This window comes from Ambystoma mexicanum, chromosome 4q (assembly GCF_040938575.1).
Source record: "Ambystoma mexicanum isolate Mex_15411 chromosome 4q, UKY_AmexF1_1, whole genome shotgun sequence".
Classification (NCBI taxonomy): domain Eukaryota; kingdom Metazoa; phylum Chordata; class Amphibia; order Caudata; family Ambystomatidae; genus Ambystoma; species Ambystoma mexicanum.
The window spans coordinates 332,330,668-332,350,371 of record NC_090928.1 but is presented as its reverse complement, the minus strand read 5'-3'; the positions used below and the strand labels follow the sequence as shown (position 1 = coordinate 332,350,371).

Genomic DNA, 19,704 nt, shown 5'->3' with positions numbered 1-19,704 from the left:
CTCCCGAGCGTCTTGTATAGTAATTCGGAATTCCACAGACTCCTCAGCTCTGCCTCCCGCTTTTCTTACGCTACAAGAGGGCCTCACCTGCTGCCTTGTGATTTCTCTCTTCTCAGCGTGTCCTCACAGTGAAGTCAGTTTGTCCTTAAAGAGAGAACATCCACCATGAGTGTAAGAGAAAAGAAACTGTCTTGAGCACAGTCTTGGTTTTTATTGCTGTTAAGTATTTCTGACCGTCCCATGTATGCCATCGTGGGAGGTGGGTTAGTGAGTTCCTTAGAGGAACGGCAGTCCTTGTCCCCCAAGAGGCAGTTTCTCCCAGTAAGGTCTCACTTTCCCAGACCCTTAAGGAGGGTCTAGCGAAGCGGGTTCTCCTCCTTGGCCTCAAAGGGGGCGGCTCCCCCTTGGGAAGAATTCTCTCGTCACTTTTCTTGACATGAAATTACTACGGGAAAGAAACTTTCAGTATGCGTTGTTTCTGGCGAAATTCCTGTTCCAACTGAAAGGCAAATCTTTACTTTTCCAGATGAATCTGTGACCTTCATGTCGACAATATCCCTATGACTTGAAAGTGGCATATTAAGCCTATTCAAATTCTAGTAAATTTTCTAGTGTCTAATATATTGGTGCACAGTATATGCTGGGAATGGAGGACCTAGGCCATGCTCCATGGCGGCTTACACTTGCCGCCTTAATGGAACCTGTGTTTGAGGCAAATGTTGACCATATACAACTATTTTTAAAGCTAATAAATATATAAGGGGAATATGCATGTCTACCTAATTTGGACGGCTTGGATATATTTGCAGGCAACTTCAATTGTCTAAACAGAGATTGAGTTCTCTAGATTAGTAGTATATACTTACCCCAATGTCTATGATGTTGCAGGCATTCCAAGAGCTAGACAAGCTTCTTACAGTTGCTCTGAGACACATTAATTTCCTGTCCTGGCAGTGGCCAGGCGTTATTGTGTGGCTGATGGGCCTGGTATACCACTGGCTACACTTGTAAGGAATTAATTGGATGATGGGGGACATGCTGGCAGTATAAATGATGCTGGTAAGCTATGTACTTTTCATACTGAAACCTATGCATTCCTCCAAAATACCTTTTCTGGAGAAAAAAAGTTTGTTTTTTTGTCATAACACCAAAACAAAGGAACAGAGATACAGTGCGTCATTCACAAGAATTCCAGTCCTCCCTGCTTCCCCCAAACCCCCACATATTTCCTAAACAAAATGTTTTCCAGAATGCTTGTTTTGCTTTGTTCATTGTAAACTGAACTACTGTACAAGTGTGGAGATCTCTTGACTTAAAGTTGCCAATTCAGTTTAGACATTCAGGGATTGAGATTCTCTCCAACGCCATATGCTGTTTTCATGAAATAAAGGTGCTCTTTGTCCTTAAGTAGTCCTGCTTTGCAAATTTGATTTTATAGGCTTTTACTATTATTCAGGTTTCCCAGCTTGCTAATGTGCTGTCATAATGTTGTATCCAAGACACATTCGGGGCACCTTCACTTTGCCAAAGATCCAACACAAGCAGCTGACTATGGGCCTACGCCTTTGGGTAGGACGGGGGGGGGGGGCAAATCCGCCCCCCACAATTTTAGGTGGGGGGGGTGTAATGGCATTTGTCCCCTCCCTCCCCGAGAATTTGTTTTGGAATTGTCTCTGCAGCATTATGACAGCGTGCAAAATTTAAAGTACAAGGTTAACTCTTCATACTCTGCAGCAGCGGGCTAATACACAAACTTCTGCTGTTTGCTCATGTGTCACGTGCATGTGTGCTGCGCAGCCTCAGCCTTCGGTGTTTCTAGAACGAAGGAGAAGCCAGGCAGTGACGCGTGCCCCAGTGACTGACAGGAACGTGTGTTTTAGGGAGACGGAGTGAGACTCTCGACCTCCTCAGACCTCAGCAGCTACTGTAATAAGGTAAGTCAAGTGGCCGGTTCACCCAGAGGCATGGATTCCCACTTTGCACTTTTGGAGAAAAACATTTCAGGTACCCTGGCTGCTGCAAGTGCTTGAAGAGACAACACGTTCCTCCAGCAGCGTTCAGGCATGGCGCCATCCCAAGTGAGGAAAGAATTGCGCATGCCGCGGGCTGCCCTGCGCCTTCTCCATTTGTGCGGCTGTAATGATGCTACCAATGCTCTTCCAGTTATCAGGAAGGGATGCTTGCAAAGCTACAGCACGTGCTTTGCCCTCTGTGTGAGAATAAAGCATGCACGGATGCGCCTGTCTCCGGGGCCATTCACATCCATCCAATGTGATGGGCAGCACGTGCCTGTGATCGACCAAGGCTTACTTAGTCTGAGCATGCAATGATCTGTGCACATGGGCATCGAATTGTCCATTTCCCTAGGTGGCAAACACCCTGGCACCTGCCCTGTCTCTGTTAAAGATCTACGTGCATGGCAATGAGCTCTGGCCCGTGTGCTGCACACATCTACCATTGCTGGTTATGACACCCGTCTCTGATTATGATCTATTTCTCTTCCCCTAGCGCAGCTCACTGTGCCTCTGCTCTCTGGCCCCCGTCCACTGTGCCTTCACTGTTGGTCCTCCTCACTGTGTCTCCATTGTCTGTCCTCCGCTCACTGTGCCTCCCCTCTCTGACCCCTGCCCACTGTGCCTCCACTCTGTCCTCACTGTTTCTCCCCTCTGTCCTTCAATCACTTTGGCTCAATCGATCATCAATGCACTGTGCCTCAATCTGCTCTTTCCCCGCTCACTCTGCTTCTGCCCTCTGTTACCGCGCTCACTGCCGTCCCCCCAAACCTCTGCCACACTGTGCCCCTGCGCTCTGCCCTCCGCTCACTGTGGCTCTGCCCACCGCTTACTGTGACGCTGCCCTATGTCCTCCGCTTACTGTGGCTCTCCTCTCTTTCCGCGGTTCTGTTGCCTTTCTTTAGCTCTGACGGGTGTCCACGCTGCTGCCCTCCATCCACGGTCCTGATCCATCTCCCTGTATCTGAGCTCTGTCTCTATTTCCGTTTGATGCTCTTGCTGCTGCGTGCCTAAGGTATTGCGGGAGGCATATTTAGTTTAGATAGGGAAATACATGGGATATAGTGTATTTCTGCAATTATACGTGTGGCTGGCGAGGCAATGGGTATTCCGTTCTATTAAAGCTGGATAATCGGGAGCGAGGGTTGGCCTCCTGTTTCGGCATTCCAGCTGGCTCATTTCGGGGCAGCCAGATGCCACCCAGTTAGCAAGAAGCAGTGAAGGAAGCAGAGACAATAAAAGTTCAGCGTGAGCGTGTTTTTTATCACATATTTTCTCCCCTCAGAATTAGCGCTACTGTGTTAAGTCACCCGTTTTTCATTTTGTTTTGTCTTTGCACTGGAATGGGTCTTGGAACACTGTTGTGTGCTCAATTCAAGGGTGACGGATGTAATGAGTTGTGCTCTGGACTAGTCGTTTACGTCCGGTAAAGCGGTGGACAGAAAACAGGCATGCTAGGCTTTTTTGTGTTAAGGCAATGAGCTTTACTCAGGGCCACTAGTACCATGTTCATGATCTCCTGGAGCTTTTCCCCAGTGTCTTAAGCATTCTTTTAGCTCAGTACCAGAGGGTCGGGCAGCATTATTTGCTCATAGGTGAGACCGGTGTGGGGGTATTCCATTCAGCAGCACAACTTGCAGTAACTAATGATTAGTTGAGAGGCCTGCAAGCACATGCTTGCTTCTGTTACGTTTACCATAAAGGCGCTATGTATCAACTTTACAGCTCTTGGCAAACTTTGCTTAAAGTGCAGTAGATGTCAATAAACATGGTGCATTACTCATGAACTGTGCCCTGTGTGTTACATTCCTTGTTTCTATTTATTGAAAATGAAAGCAAGAAACTGTTCAAATGGTGTATAGAAAGCTGGTTTAGTCCCATTGTTGGGTACTGCACATATTCATGTGAGTAAGTTAATATAATTAAGCAAATGGTGATGGCCAGAGCTGGAGACATTGATGCTTCTGATGTCTCCTTCCTAGCTATTGGGGTGTCTGCGTAAGTGCGTCGTGGTCTCAGGCCCCACCACTCGCTATGTAATGTGGGGCCTAGTGGCAGTCTGGGGAGACTTCTTTGAAACCCCACAACACTGCGACCTGCAGTTGGGAAATACTTCCTTGAATCCACTTCAATAATGTGTCTGTGTGGACCCATGGAATTCACATACAGACAATGGGAAGTCGGAATTTACCATGACATCCCTCCCACAGATGCAGCAACCCACTTTGTGAACTCATTTTATGCTCTCCCACGCGCATGTGTGAGAATGAGAATTCCAAATTGGAGGACTGGCCTTTTCCAGCACCGGTCTGCATTGTAAAGCCTGCTATGAGGCAAGCAGTACACACAAATGATTTCCTCAAATCCTTACAGCCTTATCACTATCAAAAACCAATGTATTATCAGGAACAAGTGAATCTCATTGGAAGAATTTGGGTCCTTGGGGAACAAAAGTCCTGTGGAAGCCTAGGTAGAGTTGCAGGTAGGGTGGGCAGCAGAGGGTGGTGGATAGGAGAATTTGTATGTGCAGAGAGAGATTAGAAGGGGTTAAGTTGCAGGAACAGGTGGTGCTGCAAAAGAAGTAGGTGCAAGAGGACGTGTCGGTGCAGAAGGAGCTCAAGGTGTAGGAGAGAAAGGCGGTGTAGAAGGGCCTGAAAGTGCAAGAAGAGGTGGAGGTGCAGAAGCAGTTGAAGGGGCATATGAGGTACAGGTGTAGAAGGTGTTGAATGAGGATGACGGGAGAAAACAGCAGGCAGGTGAAAGAGCTGAAACTTGGGGAGAGTGCAAAAGAAGGGAAGAACGAGGTGGTGGGGAGTGGAGAAGAGTGGTTAGAGGAGAAAAAGAAGTGGACATAGAGAAAAAGTAAAAGAATCTGAGGAGGGAAGAGAAGCCAAAGAGCACAGAGAAAAGGCCAGCAGTTGGAGTAGTAGATAAGAAGCAGAATGCAAGATGGGGTGATGTGGCAAGTCCCTTGACGGTGCAAGGACTGTGACATCCAAAAAGTAAGACAACTCCAGTCTGTGCATTGTCTGGGAGGAGTGGGAGAAGGAAGCAGCATGTGGCAGAACATTGAAGAGGTTAGTCGACAGCCAGCTCAAGGACAAGAGGCAAGGCTTAGCAACAGACCTGAAGGCATCTGTGGGTATTGACTCGACAAAGAGGAAATTGAGACTGAGAAGAGTGCCACGGGCTTACCAAGCATCCAAAGAGACACCAGGTAGTTCACCTCTGGGATATAGTGTGGAACTTACTTAATAAGAGCCAATACATGCAATGTCTGAGTAACCCTATTCCAGCCATAGTCCACCAAGAAAAGAAATAGCCAGCAACTGGAGCAACTGTCTTCAAAGCATATATACCCGAGACTGAGAGTGACTGCACAGAGAGACTTAGCTTGAGGAAACATTTCACTGTCAGAAGCCTTTTCATGCCATTCATACCTTTTTGAGTTGCCCAAGACGATGCAAAGCCCTTTTAAAACTGTTCCTGAACTAATTTCATGAGTTGCTTCCTCTCTTTGAATCTACTTGGCTTTAAGATATTCTCCTTTTACTGATGGCATTTACTGGCCTAGAGTAACTGGCAAAGAGAAACCCTCCTCCAGTCAAGTATGCTGATTTCCATTGGCTCTAATGCCCAGAGCTTAAGCATGTGGCAGAAAACCTGGTCTGCCTCTTAACACAGCTCGGTGCACACAATCAGCCTGCAGCTCAGCCCACTGGGTGGAGATGCTGGTATCCCTTTGGGTTCAATCTCTTTTTTACACTTGTAAAATCCAGGCAAAGTCCATACTCCTCTTCCTGTGCGTCTATCTGCGTTTGACTACCAAGGCTGTGTGCACTAGGCTCACATGCATAGTTGCAGTGCAGTGGCAGTTGAATACAAAGGAAAAGGAGGCAGTTCACATTACTTACTTAATCTCAGTGAGCACCCAGCCCCTTTTTCTTATGCCATTTACCTAAGATAAACCGGCAATGGCAGGAGAGGTGAAGGTCGGAGGGAAGTTGCCCAAATTCCTTTGTTGTTAACCTCACACAGAACACATAAATAGGGACAGCTTCATCTAAATTATTATTAATGGATTCAATTTTACTTCGTCACAATCCCCCAGAATTCCTTGTGCCCAGGCTTAAATTCCTGTAACCATAAAGAAGTGAAAGGAATCTGTTTAGATCAAATTGATTGACAGATGTTGTTGTCTAACATAATGAAAAGAAACCATATCACCTTTGTTGCTACATTCGCGATGTTCCACGAGATCAATCCAATGTAATGACTATCTAGATGATTGGCCCTGATGGAAATGTTAAACTTTTATTAGTTACTGACAATCTTGCATGTTAACTTGGCACACGGCTGTTGAAACATTTGAGATAAAGGATGTCCCCTGTCCCCTTTGCCCCCCAGATGTTATGGGTCTCCTTCGCCCCTGCAGCTGAGTAAGCAAAGCCTTAGAAAAAGACCACACATTTAGCGAAAATGGGAATGGCTTTAACTGTGCCGTGCCTGATCATCTGAAAAGAACCACACACTTGACCTAAGAAGGGAGCCAGAGAAACCAGCAGCAAAATATATTTTCAACTTTCTTAACTAAATCATTTGACTCAAACTCTAAATCCATGACCCTTGAATCTGCGTATTGCTCTGAGAAATAGACATGGCCTTTCTTTAAAATCTCTTCCCTTGCAGGTAACCAGGCAGTGTAATGATTGTATACATTAATGGCTTTGGATTGCAAGTGGCAGTTTTAGTCTTGAACATCACATGGGAAGGTCATTTCAAGATTTCTTCTGGTGGTTCCTCGTCTTTCTCGTTGTCCTCTGAAGCGCGACTCCAGGACTATTTTGGAGGTCCAGAAACCATTGCTTCTCCCTTCCATACAGAGGCTCGAGGAGATTTAAGTGCCAGACATTTTATTTTGCTTGCTTTGCTGTTCGAAACATCAACACTGAGACTCGTTGTGGATTTGCTGCGCCTGAATCTTTAGCACGATTGAAAGCTTTCAGATCTTCTTCTCGCCTTACTTTCTTGGGTCTGATGCTGCTCATTAGGATCTCCAGATTACCCTAGTGTTTCCCCAAACCCTATGTCTATGATTAAAATATCAGGGGAGGGTTCATCCTGGATGCCAAGCAAATGTGTTAAATGCCAGTCATTTTATTAGGGATTATTATGCAAGATGTGGGCAACTCAAATGAAAATGGGGTCTGCCAAACAAAGGTCTGGATTGTTCACCTAAAGTGGGATCGGGTTCAATTCCCCCTTCATTCCCTTTGTCCAATGTCTCTTCCACAAGATGTGGTATCCAAGCTATCCCGATCACTTGAGCAAGTGTTTCCGTTTTTTACTAGACATAAATGTGTTGCCTCGCGGCTTCTTGGCGATGCATGTTTTCTCGGTGTGGGATTTACCCCATGACTCACACTTTTCTAAAGTCTTCTAACAGACGGGTCAGTGTGAATGTAGCCAGCAGAGTGCTAGAGGGTGACCCTGGCCTTTTTCAGTGCTTCGGCTTCCTCCCAGTTTTTCTTGTGCCAACTCTGTTTTCATTGCCCGTCTTTATTTGGTTCTCTTTACCTTGGTCCTTTACTTCCCACCTAATGTTCAGGTCTACCCTCTACCTCTCAGAATGTTCACCTCTTGTCTGCTCTGGTCTCTGTCAGGGGTCTGCAAGGGTCTGCAACCTGCAGCTCGCCAGATGCTCTGAACTACAACTCCCATTATCCCCCTGACTATGCTCCCCTGATCACTACCTACGCCTGGGTATTCACTTCCTCCTCTTATTTCCAACCTCCTCCGTACCACGTTCACAACCGGCTATGCCTCATCTGGGGCACACTACCCAATGCCCCCCCCCCCCGCCGCCTCCATCCCCCTGATTCTACCGCCTGTCACTTCCAACCTCTGATATTACTGCCACCTCCTTATGATTCGATTTCACAATCCACCCTGTTTTCTACCACCTCCTCTTGGCTTTCACTCTGGGGTCCTGATATTAACCATCTCCTCCTGCAACTGTTCTCCTCTTCTTGCCACTGCCACCACCTCCTTATGTCTTCTTTCATACACTGATGTTACGATCTCCTGTTCTTTAGTCTGCAGCCTTCTCCGAACATGAGGCTCCTACTCTTTCAACCCACACTAAGCAACTGGTGCTGGGTGCTTTTAGATCGTGTCCCTTCCTCCCCAGGGTGGCACTTTTAGTGAGGGTCTGCACCTGTAACTTGTAACTGGGTGATGGACATGATCAATTGTTTCCCCTGAGTACACCTGTGACTGCTGGTTGTATGTGATTATAGAGAATACATAACAGAGAATGCTTTTTCAGCGAAACGGTGAGAAAATATTGTTTGTTTTTGGAGGGGACAGAAACCCCCTGTTTCTCTGTGCTTAAACCAACCCCACCCGTTTTACCCCCTTAACTCACCCACATATCTACTTTTTAAAAATGTTCACTGTTTTTTCTGTTTTTGTTTCTCAGTTAACATTCTCTGTAATTGTATTCTTTATCACTGGAGACAGTGACTACTTTGTACTCAAGGTATTGGACCAAGCCTGCATCTGGCTGTCATCAGTCGTGAACATACATTTTCCTCTGACCTTCCCCAGTGGTAACTGCCCGGAGGTGAAGGCTTTGTTTTCTGGCATGTGCATTGGAAGCTGGAAAGACAGTTTAATTTTACAATACAAGTATGGGTAAATAGAAACATTGTATCCCCAGCATGAAAAACATTTGCTAAGGGAAAAAAGCTTTGATAGGTTTCCTGCATTGAATTTTCAGCTTTCAGGAAACCCAAACTGGTAACCTGGGGTTGCGGAGTTCACAAACATCGTGCAGCCATTGTGAAATGAATTCTGTGCTGTACCAAGTGAACCTGTAACTTTAATGACCGTTGCTAAGTGAAGATAAACTACTTATTTTAAAGAGAGCTGGCTTGTTCCCTGTTGGAGCTTTGGGTCTGCACCAATGGGAAATGTAGGCTCTTAATAGGGAAGGCAGCGTACAAACATTGCTCAGCACAGTTTCAGCAGGGTTTTAGTCCAGACCTAAGCTTTCAGGTCTATACTGCTCAGATAGACTAGAGATGTGGGAGGTGGTCAAGCTGTGAAACCTGACCTGTGGCGTGCCACTGTGATTGCACCCTGCCTTGTGACACCAACCAATATAGGGTGACCAGGAGATAATCCCATAACACCCCCAACTTCCACTGGCTCCCCCTGAGTCCCCAGAACTAGGGAGAGGACTTCATCACATGTAATTTTGACCATAGTGGGCTTTTTGAAGGAAGCCTTTCAGAAGAGGCAGAAGATTGGAATGGCCTTACCAGATTAGCATTGATCTGGGCTTTCATAACTGTATAGCCACATGGAAAAGTTGGACTTGTGATGCACTTGTTTTTGGTGTTATATTTAAAATGTATTTAATTGAAAGTGCTAGGCTTAAAGGGTCTTTGAATCGCTGTAGCAAAATACGGTTTTGTTATGAACCTGCTCATAGAATACTCATGAAGAATGCTTACTTAAAGTGTTAAATTTGCACCAAAAATATCTGTTTTTCTTTTGAACAGAGTCAATCTGAAAAACTGGCCAAGGTGTACCAGCCAAAGCGTACTGTCTTGTTCAACAAGTGTTCTATTTCTGTTGCCCACCTACTTGCAGCACGGCATGATTTATCAAAAATCTTGAGAACCAGCAGCGGGTCGATACGAGAAAAATCTGCTTGTGCAATCAATAAGGTACCTGTATTTTTTGGCTCTTAAAGTTCCTAATCAGGTTGCAAGTTTCTTTCAGAATGAAGAGGTTTCTTTATAACCTAGAAAATATTAATATTCCTATTATGACTTTACATCCGCAATTTGTTGATTTTAATGGAACTATGTCTAGTGTTGCTAAATCATACATTGTTAAATACATGTTCTGATAGAAGCTGTTCCAACCAACACAATTTCACAGATGGTTTTTGGGGAGGATGTAGACTGTTGCAGTATTTGATGCAAATATTCAATTTAATATTATTTTATATTTTGTGACAGAATATTATTTTCTCATGTTTCAAAATGCCATTAATTCTATCGTTATACAATATTTAGATCTATCCCATCCTTGAGGTTTTTCTTTGTCGTCCATTTGCAGGTAACTAACATCGATTTTCATTTTGTTTTATCATTCCATTCCCCCTGTCAACTCTGTTATTTGAACTTCAACACACTTAGTCACCACCTCCTTGGCATCATAAGGGCTTACGGTCCAGTGTTTGACAAGGCTAGATTGCCTGTTTTTTTTCTTCCTCTAAATTGTATTGCCTTGAAAGTTGAGCTTGAAGCAAGACTTTGTCTTTTTTTCAATCTCTGAACATCAACTTCGTTCAGAAATAAAACTGAATGGCTCCTTCAGTTTCTCGGGTTGATAAAAGGACTGCGTTCTGTGGTACTTTTTGGTTACTGTTTTTATTTTCATTGAAATGCTTTTCATAGTAACTTTTATTTCTCTTTTGCTGTCGATTAACCGAAGCTTTTTATCCACTCTACTACAGATTTTTTTCACCATTGTGTTACATTTTTGGCAACTGGGGTTCTCCAGTATGAGGTCTTGCATATATTACCCGTCGTCATGCTTGGAATCCTCAGTGAAAAGAAAGCAGTTTTGCTTTAAACTCTATAGCCCGTTAGGCAGAATTGCATGCAGTACCCTCTGGGACCACCACATACAATTAGGACTAAAGGTGTAAGCGAAAACCAACCTTTGGTATAAGTCTGTACTACAGTTTGTGGTAGCGAGCTGAGCAGCCAGGCTTATCTCAAGAGGGAATGTGAGCAGTAAAAGAAGTTACACAGAGGTCTTACAATCACAGTGGTTCAAGTAGACAGTTTACTCAAGGTTTCTTGGTTAAAAAATTATAAATTTATTACACAATCATTTAGAAAACATTCACTAGAGGTAGGCAACTTAATATTGTACGCAAATATACTTCAACACAAAAGCAATACGTTTCTGAACAATTTAAGCTCCCCTGAAATAGGAGCCAAAGGGCATTTCAGTCACTTTGAATGGGAAGGCAAAGGCACAAGTTAATAGAGTAGATCACAAATACTTTCTTAGGCAGTGCAAATTGTTTCAGTTCATTAGAGGACTCGATTCAGTTCAATAGGCATAGGCCAAAGTCAATGGGCTAGTGTCTTGGTTAGGAAAGAGCAGTTCTTGTAGTAAATGGTAAAGTCTTTGCCAAAGTTTTCAAAAGTAGTTTGTACGAAAAAGGATTGTATGTTGGGTCACAAGCTGATTAGGCCTGTAAGTTGGGAAAGTTCCGCAAACTTTCACCGCGAGAGGTAAGTTCTCTCAATCGAGTTGGCACAGTACCTTAAAATGAAGAACAAGATGCGGCTGAAGACGTTGGTTCCTGCAGATCTCACTGTTACTGAGCCTCAGTCGTGGGAACAAGAGGGAGGACGTCGGACTCCTGCACTGCACGGGACCTTCGGGGGGGAGGGGAAGGGGGCGCTGGCAAAATGGACTCACTTCAGTTCCAGTAGCTGTCATTCAAGCACACAAGCTGGTGTCCTGCTCCCTGGTTAATCCTAACCAGCCTTCAGATTGGTCCCAACAACTCAAAGGAAGAAGTCGTCCTTGAAGGGGCTTCTCTGTCGAGATGAACTTGGCAATTCGGACCTGCAACAGGGCTTCACTGGGCAAACCAACAGTCCAGGAGTTGCAGCAGCTGTCCTCTTCCAGCTCATTTTCGGTTCTTTCGTTCCAGTGGTCGACTCTGCTTTCCAGTCCACGAGACTCGCCTTTTAAACAGTTTTCTCCCTTTCATTCCAGCCTAGCTGATACTCACCCAGCAGGGTGGCTGTTCTTGCCGGACAGTCAGCCAGCCAATCATACCAGAGTGCATTTGGGTCTCCTAGCAGACTAAGCACAGGGAGTTTCAGGCACCTCCCTCACTTCCTGCCCACCCCAGACACTCAGACACCAGAGGCAGTCTTCAGTCCTGAAGTCTCCCAAAGTCATACGAACAAAGGGACCAAACCTAGTTTGGCACGCAGAGAGAAACGCTATAAAAATGCTAAAAAAATGCTAAAAAAATCAAGTCCTCAAAATCCAGCAAAGTTGCTGGGGGTCTCTAAGGTGGAGGGAATTGGCACATTTATGAGAATTCTCCCTAACAATTCTCCCTAACATAGCCTATCAGTGTCCTTTGGGTTCTACTGCTGCCAGCCAGTGACACTCGTCCTAAACTCCACCCCTGGTGGCCATCTTCAGATTTTACTGCACATTTCTGATGAGTCCTTGTGGTTCGCTCCTCGAAATTCATAGTGGTTTTCCAGTTTATTGCTCTTTTTGCAAAGATATCTTCCATCTCTTCTTCGTTAACCATCATGCTGCGACGACCAACATCGGGGACTCATTGCCAGCAAAGATCTTCAATCCACCGTTGGAATCTTCAACCCGTGGCGCAAACAGGACCAGGCTTGGGCCTGCACCTCGACCATTAATGATGCCACAAAGAAAAGACTCTTCAGGACCGGCACCTCAAGTGCCATTATTTTTGTTTCTATTTATGAAGTGCATTTTGGTGTCATAATCGCACAAAAACATCAGCATTACATAGGATCACATAAAAAGAAAATGATAAAATGATATCCAAAATAAATATCAGAATTTAACATTTAATTTAAGTGCATATAAGATTTTACATTTCATTTTAAAATCGGGTTTAAAAATGATCACTTAAAGGGTAGACGGAAATAATTTTGACCCAGACCTAATGGGCCACGGTCATAGTAACATAGGACTCTGCACTGTAAAGCATGCTCCAAACCTGGTCACAGCCAACAAACTTTGCATATCCCCTCTGGTAGAGAATACACAATACAGGACACTTAGTCAGGGCATGCTGCGTTGTTTTGATGTGAGTGGTGCAAAGCCTACAACTACGTTTCTCTCTTTATTCCCCTCCAGGCTCCTCTGTTTGCAAGTACCAGGAGTAATTCAAGGCGAACACTGAGCATAAAACATAATAGGAGGCAGGCAAAGCGTAACAAGGTATTTTCTCAGGTGTTCCCTGAAATGACCCTGCTGCGAGTATACTGCATACTTCTCTGTCTCCGCCAACCTACTCGGGGAAGAAATGCGGTAAAATATGCGTGTTTTCCTGTTCAAACCACTCAAGAATAAAGGCATGTCGGGCAATCCAGTACAATATAATTCAATATCCCGACAGTAATCTCCCACCATGGTCTCCAATTTTAGAAACCATACTCTCTTGGGTCACTATGGGCTTGTGTGCTGTATAGTAGAGAGGGTGTGGAACTCCAGTTACAAGCCACCTTTTTCCAGATAGATAAGTGACATGAGGCCCAGTTCCATTCTCAAGGCCTCAACAGGGACAGCAGTCAGGAGGTTTAATATAAATCATATTATTTTTGCCTCCAATTTAGTATACAGGATGGTAGGTGTTATAGACAGCCTATATGCCATAACAAGGGCCTCTATAGTTCTACCCCCACTTTCACAAAATAACCCTTTTTATAGCCAGCCACTTGCCCCATGTTCTGCCCAGCCCGTTCCTCCAGATGCATCAGTGACTGAGAGGCCTGTAAATATATGCCGAGATACTTGGATGAGTGGACCGTTTCTAGGCGTTGTAAGGAACTCGTGGTGGCAACAGTAAAGACAGACACAAGTGATCACAGTTCAAGGGTGTTTAATAAACTATAGGATAGGAGGGTTGGAAAAACGCATAATCTAAGCCTAAATCTAAGATGGGAGCAAGCTACAACCATCAAATAATAAGGCAGTCCTAGTGGCGTCTTGTCAAATGAAAAGGGCCTATACGAAGAAAACCTACTGTCAATCCTTATGCTAAAAACAAAGAAGAGTGTTGGATAATGTTCATAAGGAAGAAAGGTGTACACAAATAAGTCAGGATGTGGTAGCTTGGGGTCTCCCTTCCCCACGTTTTGAGCACGGGACAAGGTGGGATTCTGGAGCACAGCACACGCTCGAGCTTTCCCAGCACGAGCCAACAGTTCCGCTCTCAGCTATCGGGGCCTTCGGTGGTTGTCTCTTTTCTATAAAAAGTATTTTGCCAGGCCGTAAGCTCTATGCAATAATGATGGCTGCAGCAATGGTACTGGCCCGCAGGTGGAAAACAAAGGACCCTCTCCAGAATCATGAATGGGTGGCTAAGCTTTGGAACTTGGTGGCACTTGAGTGGCTTACGTACTCAATTCAAGGACAGCATCTCAAGTTTAGGGTGGACTGAGCATCCTTATTGGAATACCTGCTGGACGGTCCAAGGCAGCGATGATGTCCCCGGAGCATGAGACTCTTGGGCATAGTGATAGACACACCTGGAGAAGCGGACTCTTGAAGGGGTTTATCTATTCGGGTCAGTTCACAATACAAGGGCACACTGGAGTGGGGCGGGCGGAAATCGCTCTGCAGGGCAAGCGCTGCAATACTGGACTACTCTCATACCTGGAGTTGGGGAGGAGGAGGGGAAGGGGGAGTCTTGGGGTTCATTGTTAAAAACTAAATTTAAAAAAGTATCATGTCTCTGAGAACCTGGTGTATGCAAAATAATAAACAAAAAGTTCCTTTCCATGTGCTTGATGGGTGATGACTTTTCAACCCTGGATCCCCCTCTTCCGGGTTCAGATCCACAAAAAGTACCTAGTGATATCGGGTCAGTCAGTGTTTAAATCTCTTGCTTCCGAGGGCCTGATATTTTCAAAATCATCAACAAAAGTTCCTTTCTGATTACATTTAGAGTGATGATGCTTCATCCGAGGGTCCCCCTCTTCTGGGCTCAGACCCCTCTCAAATGTCGGTCTCCCTCAGTCTAGTTCACTATGGCTTGTATGCAAAAGATTTCATTTGTCATTTTCACATGTCGTTGGATGGTGGTTTTTCACCCTTGGATATGCATCTTCCGGGCTCATAGCCTTCTCACATATCAGCCTCCCGCTGTTGGGTTCACTACGGCTTCTCAACACAATCTTATCTGACATTCACAAGTCTTCATGTCTTTTTACAGTTCACTGTGGACATCCCTCTTCTGGGTTAACTCTTGTCAACACAATGGTCATCAGGACCTTTAGGCTTTGCTACCTTCTCATCCGCATCCCTCTGTCGGGTTCACTCTTGCCAACTTTAACAGAAAATCGGACAGTACGGGATTCACTTCCCTTAGTTTTACCTTCATTTTCCGGTCAAAGACTTTTGACTATACAGAGGATTTTGCTAGCCCCCGTATGACCACTTGGACCCTCTTCTTGCGCCTTTCTCACGGTCTTCTGGTAACTGTAGTTTCAACAATAGGGTAATCGCCCAGAGTTTCTAGAGTGTGCACTCACGCGGTGCCCGACTCTTCTATAGCTGGTTTTCCCCTCTTGTATTATCAGTTCTTTGCACTTAATTCAATTAGCAGTTTCTTACTTTTGTTCGACAGAGTTCTGTTTATTGGCTCTCCCGTCGACTCACCGGCTGTGATTAACAGCTTGGCTTCTCTTGTATCTGGTGTCAAGGCCGATACCACAGTGGCAAGTGTCTCTCCCCGGCTTGGTTATCCGCAGAGAAGAGCCCAGTGTGCCGTTGACATCTGCTGAAACACACTATGGCTATTCAGTCGTGAAACCTCCAGGGAAGATTCCTTCCCTGAAGATTCCTTCCCTGAAGGTTTCACGGGCCTGGCTCGGAAAGGGCAAGGTCACTACTCTCCTTGTTACCTTTTCGGTTCGCGCAGTCTTTCTCCTCCTCTTGAACTGCTGAGTTGGCTCTCTCGTCGTAGTCTGCCTTTTTTCATATTGTGTTCTCTAGCTCTACCTTTTATCCCTGTGGGGGAAGGGAAAGGGTAGTCAGGTGTGCGTGATTCCGGTCAATTGCCTGACCCTTGTTTTGGGATATGTCAGGTAAACTGCTTTTGTTCGTCATGTTTCGTGGTGTGTGAAAGTGTTTGTGTCGGAAAAGGGCGGTGGTAGTGTTTGAGTATCCTGCATGGTGGGATGGGGAAAAGGTGTTATAAGAAGGGGATACCGTGTCTGATCTGTCAGTGTCCCAATTCCACTCCGTGAGACCCTGCATCCAGGTGATCCTCCCTCACAGTTCCACCCCAGGAACTGGATCCAATAGTGATGGCTGTGTCCTGGCCACCTGGATGACAGATCGCCAGGGACTAGTAAGTGAGACACGTTTGGGTTTCTTACAGCGTATATTGTCTAATACCCAGACATAGGTACCCTTTCTATAGGATTTTCTATCACATATCATGACCTTGGTTTTCTTGATGTTGATTTTCAGGCCATTAGTTTTCGAATATGTTTGAACAACGTTTAAATAGCGCTGTAATCCAATAGGTGTCCTATCCATGACCACTGTCATCGGCATACATGAGGCAAACTGTTTTGGTTTTGCGAAATTGGGGAGGAAAATTTTAAGCTGACTAAATAGCCCTATGTACGTCAGATACATAAAGATTATACAGCAGGGGGAGAAGGCGTGGACAACTGCCATGGAGTAGGTCGGCATCCCCTGCAGCTCCTGCCTGATCCGAGATTGATCCACCCTAGATGGCCTTTATATTTCTGATAATCGCCTAGAACGACGGAAAAGCGAGGTGAACATCCAGAGACTGAGCCAGCGACCATAAGATCTAGAAATTGTGCGCTCTGGCAACTCAAGAGGCCTGAAGTTGCAGACGCCGAAGCTGACTGGGAACCAAGATGGCGCCCTGGAAAAAGTAGTGCGGCAGACCATCACAAATCCAAGATAGAGAATTGCTGCTGCGTCTAAACCACCCCATCTGCTCCCCGCGAAGTCCCAGTGCTGCGGTCTTGGAGAGGCACATAACCGAGCAGGGCACCCGTGAAGCTGGAGGAACCTGGAGCAGAAACAAAGTGTGAGTGCTGCGACTCCTGAGTCTCCCCCCCACCCCCTCCTTTTCAGAGGAGGAGGCGCTGCCCCAGCACAGACACAAACGCAGGTTCCTGTGTGGGAGGGCGCAGTGTGGACCCTCTGCTGGCCAGCGGTGTGCAGCCACATATTAGAATAAGGCTGTGCTGAAACGTGGAGCCCAACAACTGGAGAGCCAGACGTTATACACAGAAGCAAACAATCTCACATACAAAGAGGATCTGTGAATGTGACCCATACAATGCCAGTTATATATAGCAGGGAGTAAAGTCCCTCAGGACCCACCTCCATACCCTGGATGCCACCTACAGCTAAGAGACTGCAATACTTACGCCAATTAAGGCAGATCAAATCAATCTGTTGCAAGCTTGTCAACTACCCCGGGAACCGATGCATCCCCCACGCAGGCCTCAAGAGGACTTTAAGGTGCACACCCCCGAAGAACACTGCACGCAGGCCTCCAATGCATATTAGTAGCCTGCCTTGGAGCACCACGTATGGCTGAGTGGAAACACTGAGCCCAGAACATTGCGAGCACAGGTCCTAGGTCCTCACTGACCACAGCAACGACTTGAAATACTTGGCTAGTGAATTTGTGTGCCCGGAGGCTGTTACGGGTAGGAATGTAGCCTGGAATCTAAGTCGTCTACATCATGTCATAGACCGTACTAAAACCTTAGACATGCACTGTGCAATAGATGCCCTAGACGCCATCAAATCATTCGATTCCATTAGATGGGAATGGTGTTATGCTACGAAAAAGATACGGGATTGGACAGATGTATTTAAAGTGCGTACAATTAATATATACAAAGCCTGTCACCAGAGTCAAAACTGGTAGTTACTTTTCAGAACACATGCAATTAGCAAAGGGCACAAGAGAAGGCTGCCCGCTGTCTGGTACTCTATATTCCGGCTGTAGAAACTTTTGCTGTGTACTTGAGGCATGAATAGATAAACGCCGGCATAAACCTAGGCGGGACATGTGACCTAATATCCATGTACGCGGACAACACATTACTGTAGGTACAAAACCCAGAGGATAACCTCCATCCCATATTGGATGTCCTATCGCAGTTGGCAACACTATCTGGAATTGTAATCGGTGTTGGGAAATCGGGTCTGTTCCCGCTGCCAAAACTGGCCAAAACACAGCAAGATAGGCTACTGGTTCTGGCACTACCGTGGAAACTGCCAGGATAAAATCATACTTCCTCACCACCAGAAGGGAAGTGGGAGAATATTAACATCTGGCTCCTATACAGAGACCACCAGTAGGGCGACCTGGCGAGAAATTAACCATGGCCACGTACATTCCAAGAGGGAAAAGAGCGGAGCACAGGCTCAACTGCTGCACTTCAACCCTGAGTAACCTGTGCGCGCGATATATTTTATTTATATCGCGCTTATACCCAAGTGTTTCAAAGTGCGTGCCCAAAACCCAGCTATTCTCTCCTTGGCTATCGAGGTCCATGTGTCATTGCCTGTCGGGGCTGAACCAATTGCCCCACCATTTTCTCCACATACCTTGGGAGCGGAGGCAGTACTAGAATGAAAAACAAGTGAGTTGAAGCCCAGATTGTGCAGCAATTTAGCATTCTTACAAATACACTCTGCCACCAAAGGGCAAGCCAATGATATTAGCACCCAATTAGGAGGGCTACCATATTGTGGAAGTTCAAGACTCAAAATATCCTCAGACATAAGACCGGAAAGGTCCTGTATGAGATGTAATAGACAGAGCAACCAGGTACGGTTGAGAAATGGGCTGGTTTCTGTGGGGTCAAGTTCAACAATCTTAACGTGTTGACTGACATTTCTCCTGTGTGGCCCATAAGGGGGCCTCCCATTTGCATGAGACCCGTCCAGCACAGTACCTGAATTCCAAGCAGCTTGAGACAAATCTGCACCAGAATTTACCCTTTCTCTCTCTAGCTGGGGATGTGTGGGGGGGGGGGGAACAGCCCACACCGGGCCTCCTGCGATATGACCGGAAGGTTGCATCAATGCCGGGCTGAACCAAAGGTTCTAAATTCACCACTTCCCTCATGGGGAACTGGAGGGCACAGTTTTTCTGACTGACGACCCTTGGTGGCCGGCCATTTGTCCAGATGCCTGTGAAGTACCACTTGTTTCAAAGCCGTCCGGGAGTCCATTTGTGACAATGTATTTGCCCACACTCTGGTACGCTCCAGCGGGGTCCAATAATTTGCTATCGGGGGTGGCCACTGCCAAGGTTGGTGAAGAGGAACCCTTAGTAACGAGCGGGTCACTGTTTGGAGGCGGCAACGAGTTTTCCTCATGGGTGACACTACCGGGCTTTAGTCCTGGGCCTGTTCACCATTTAATGCCTCCATTGCTTATTCTCTAGTCTCTGCTGTTATCCTCCGGGTAGAGCCTTGCAAGGTCAGAGTGAGAGGTCTTGTTTTATGTACAACAGGCAGGCAGTGGGAATTTATTGGACAAAATGGCCTCGCCCTCTCATGCAAAGGTTTTCTCGCCTGTGGGGCAATTTAAAGGTGTTTGCCACAAAGGACGAACTGTTTTATCCAATGTTAATTGACCCTTGATAGTGTCAGAAATCTGACTCATGAGATGCTTAATAGCATAGCAGTCCTCAGCCAGTTTGGAGCAGAGTAAAAATAAGGCATCCGATTTTGAAACAATCATGTCCAAAGAAGACTCCAACACCACAGGCACCCCACCAGCAGGAAATTGAGGTTAACTACTTGCGCAAATTCAGATTCCCCACCTTCACTTTCAGAGTAGTACGAATATT

The 19,704-nt window shown here is 45.9% G+C and overlaps 1 protein-coding gene across 1 annotated transcript in view; it reads left to right on the top strand.

The window, feature by feature from the left end:
• Positions 1-19,704, top strand: part of FAM98A (family with sequence similarity 98 member A) — a 435,025-nt gene that overhangs the window by 336,299 nt on the left and 79,022 nt on the right. The window contains exon 7 of the mRNA XM_069607916.1: positions 9,581-9,748. Within this exon, the coding sequence (XP_069464017.1) occupies positions 9,581-9,748 (168 nt within the window). The remainder of the gene's footprint in view (positions 1-9,580; positions 9,749-19,704) is intronic.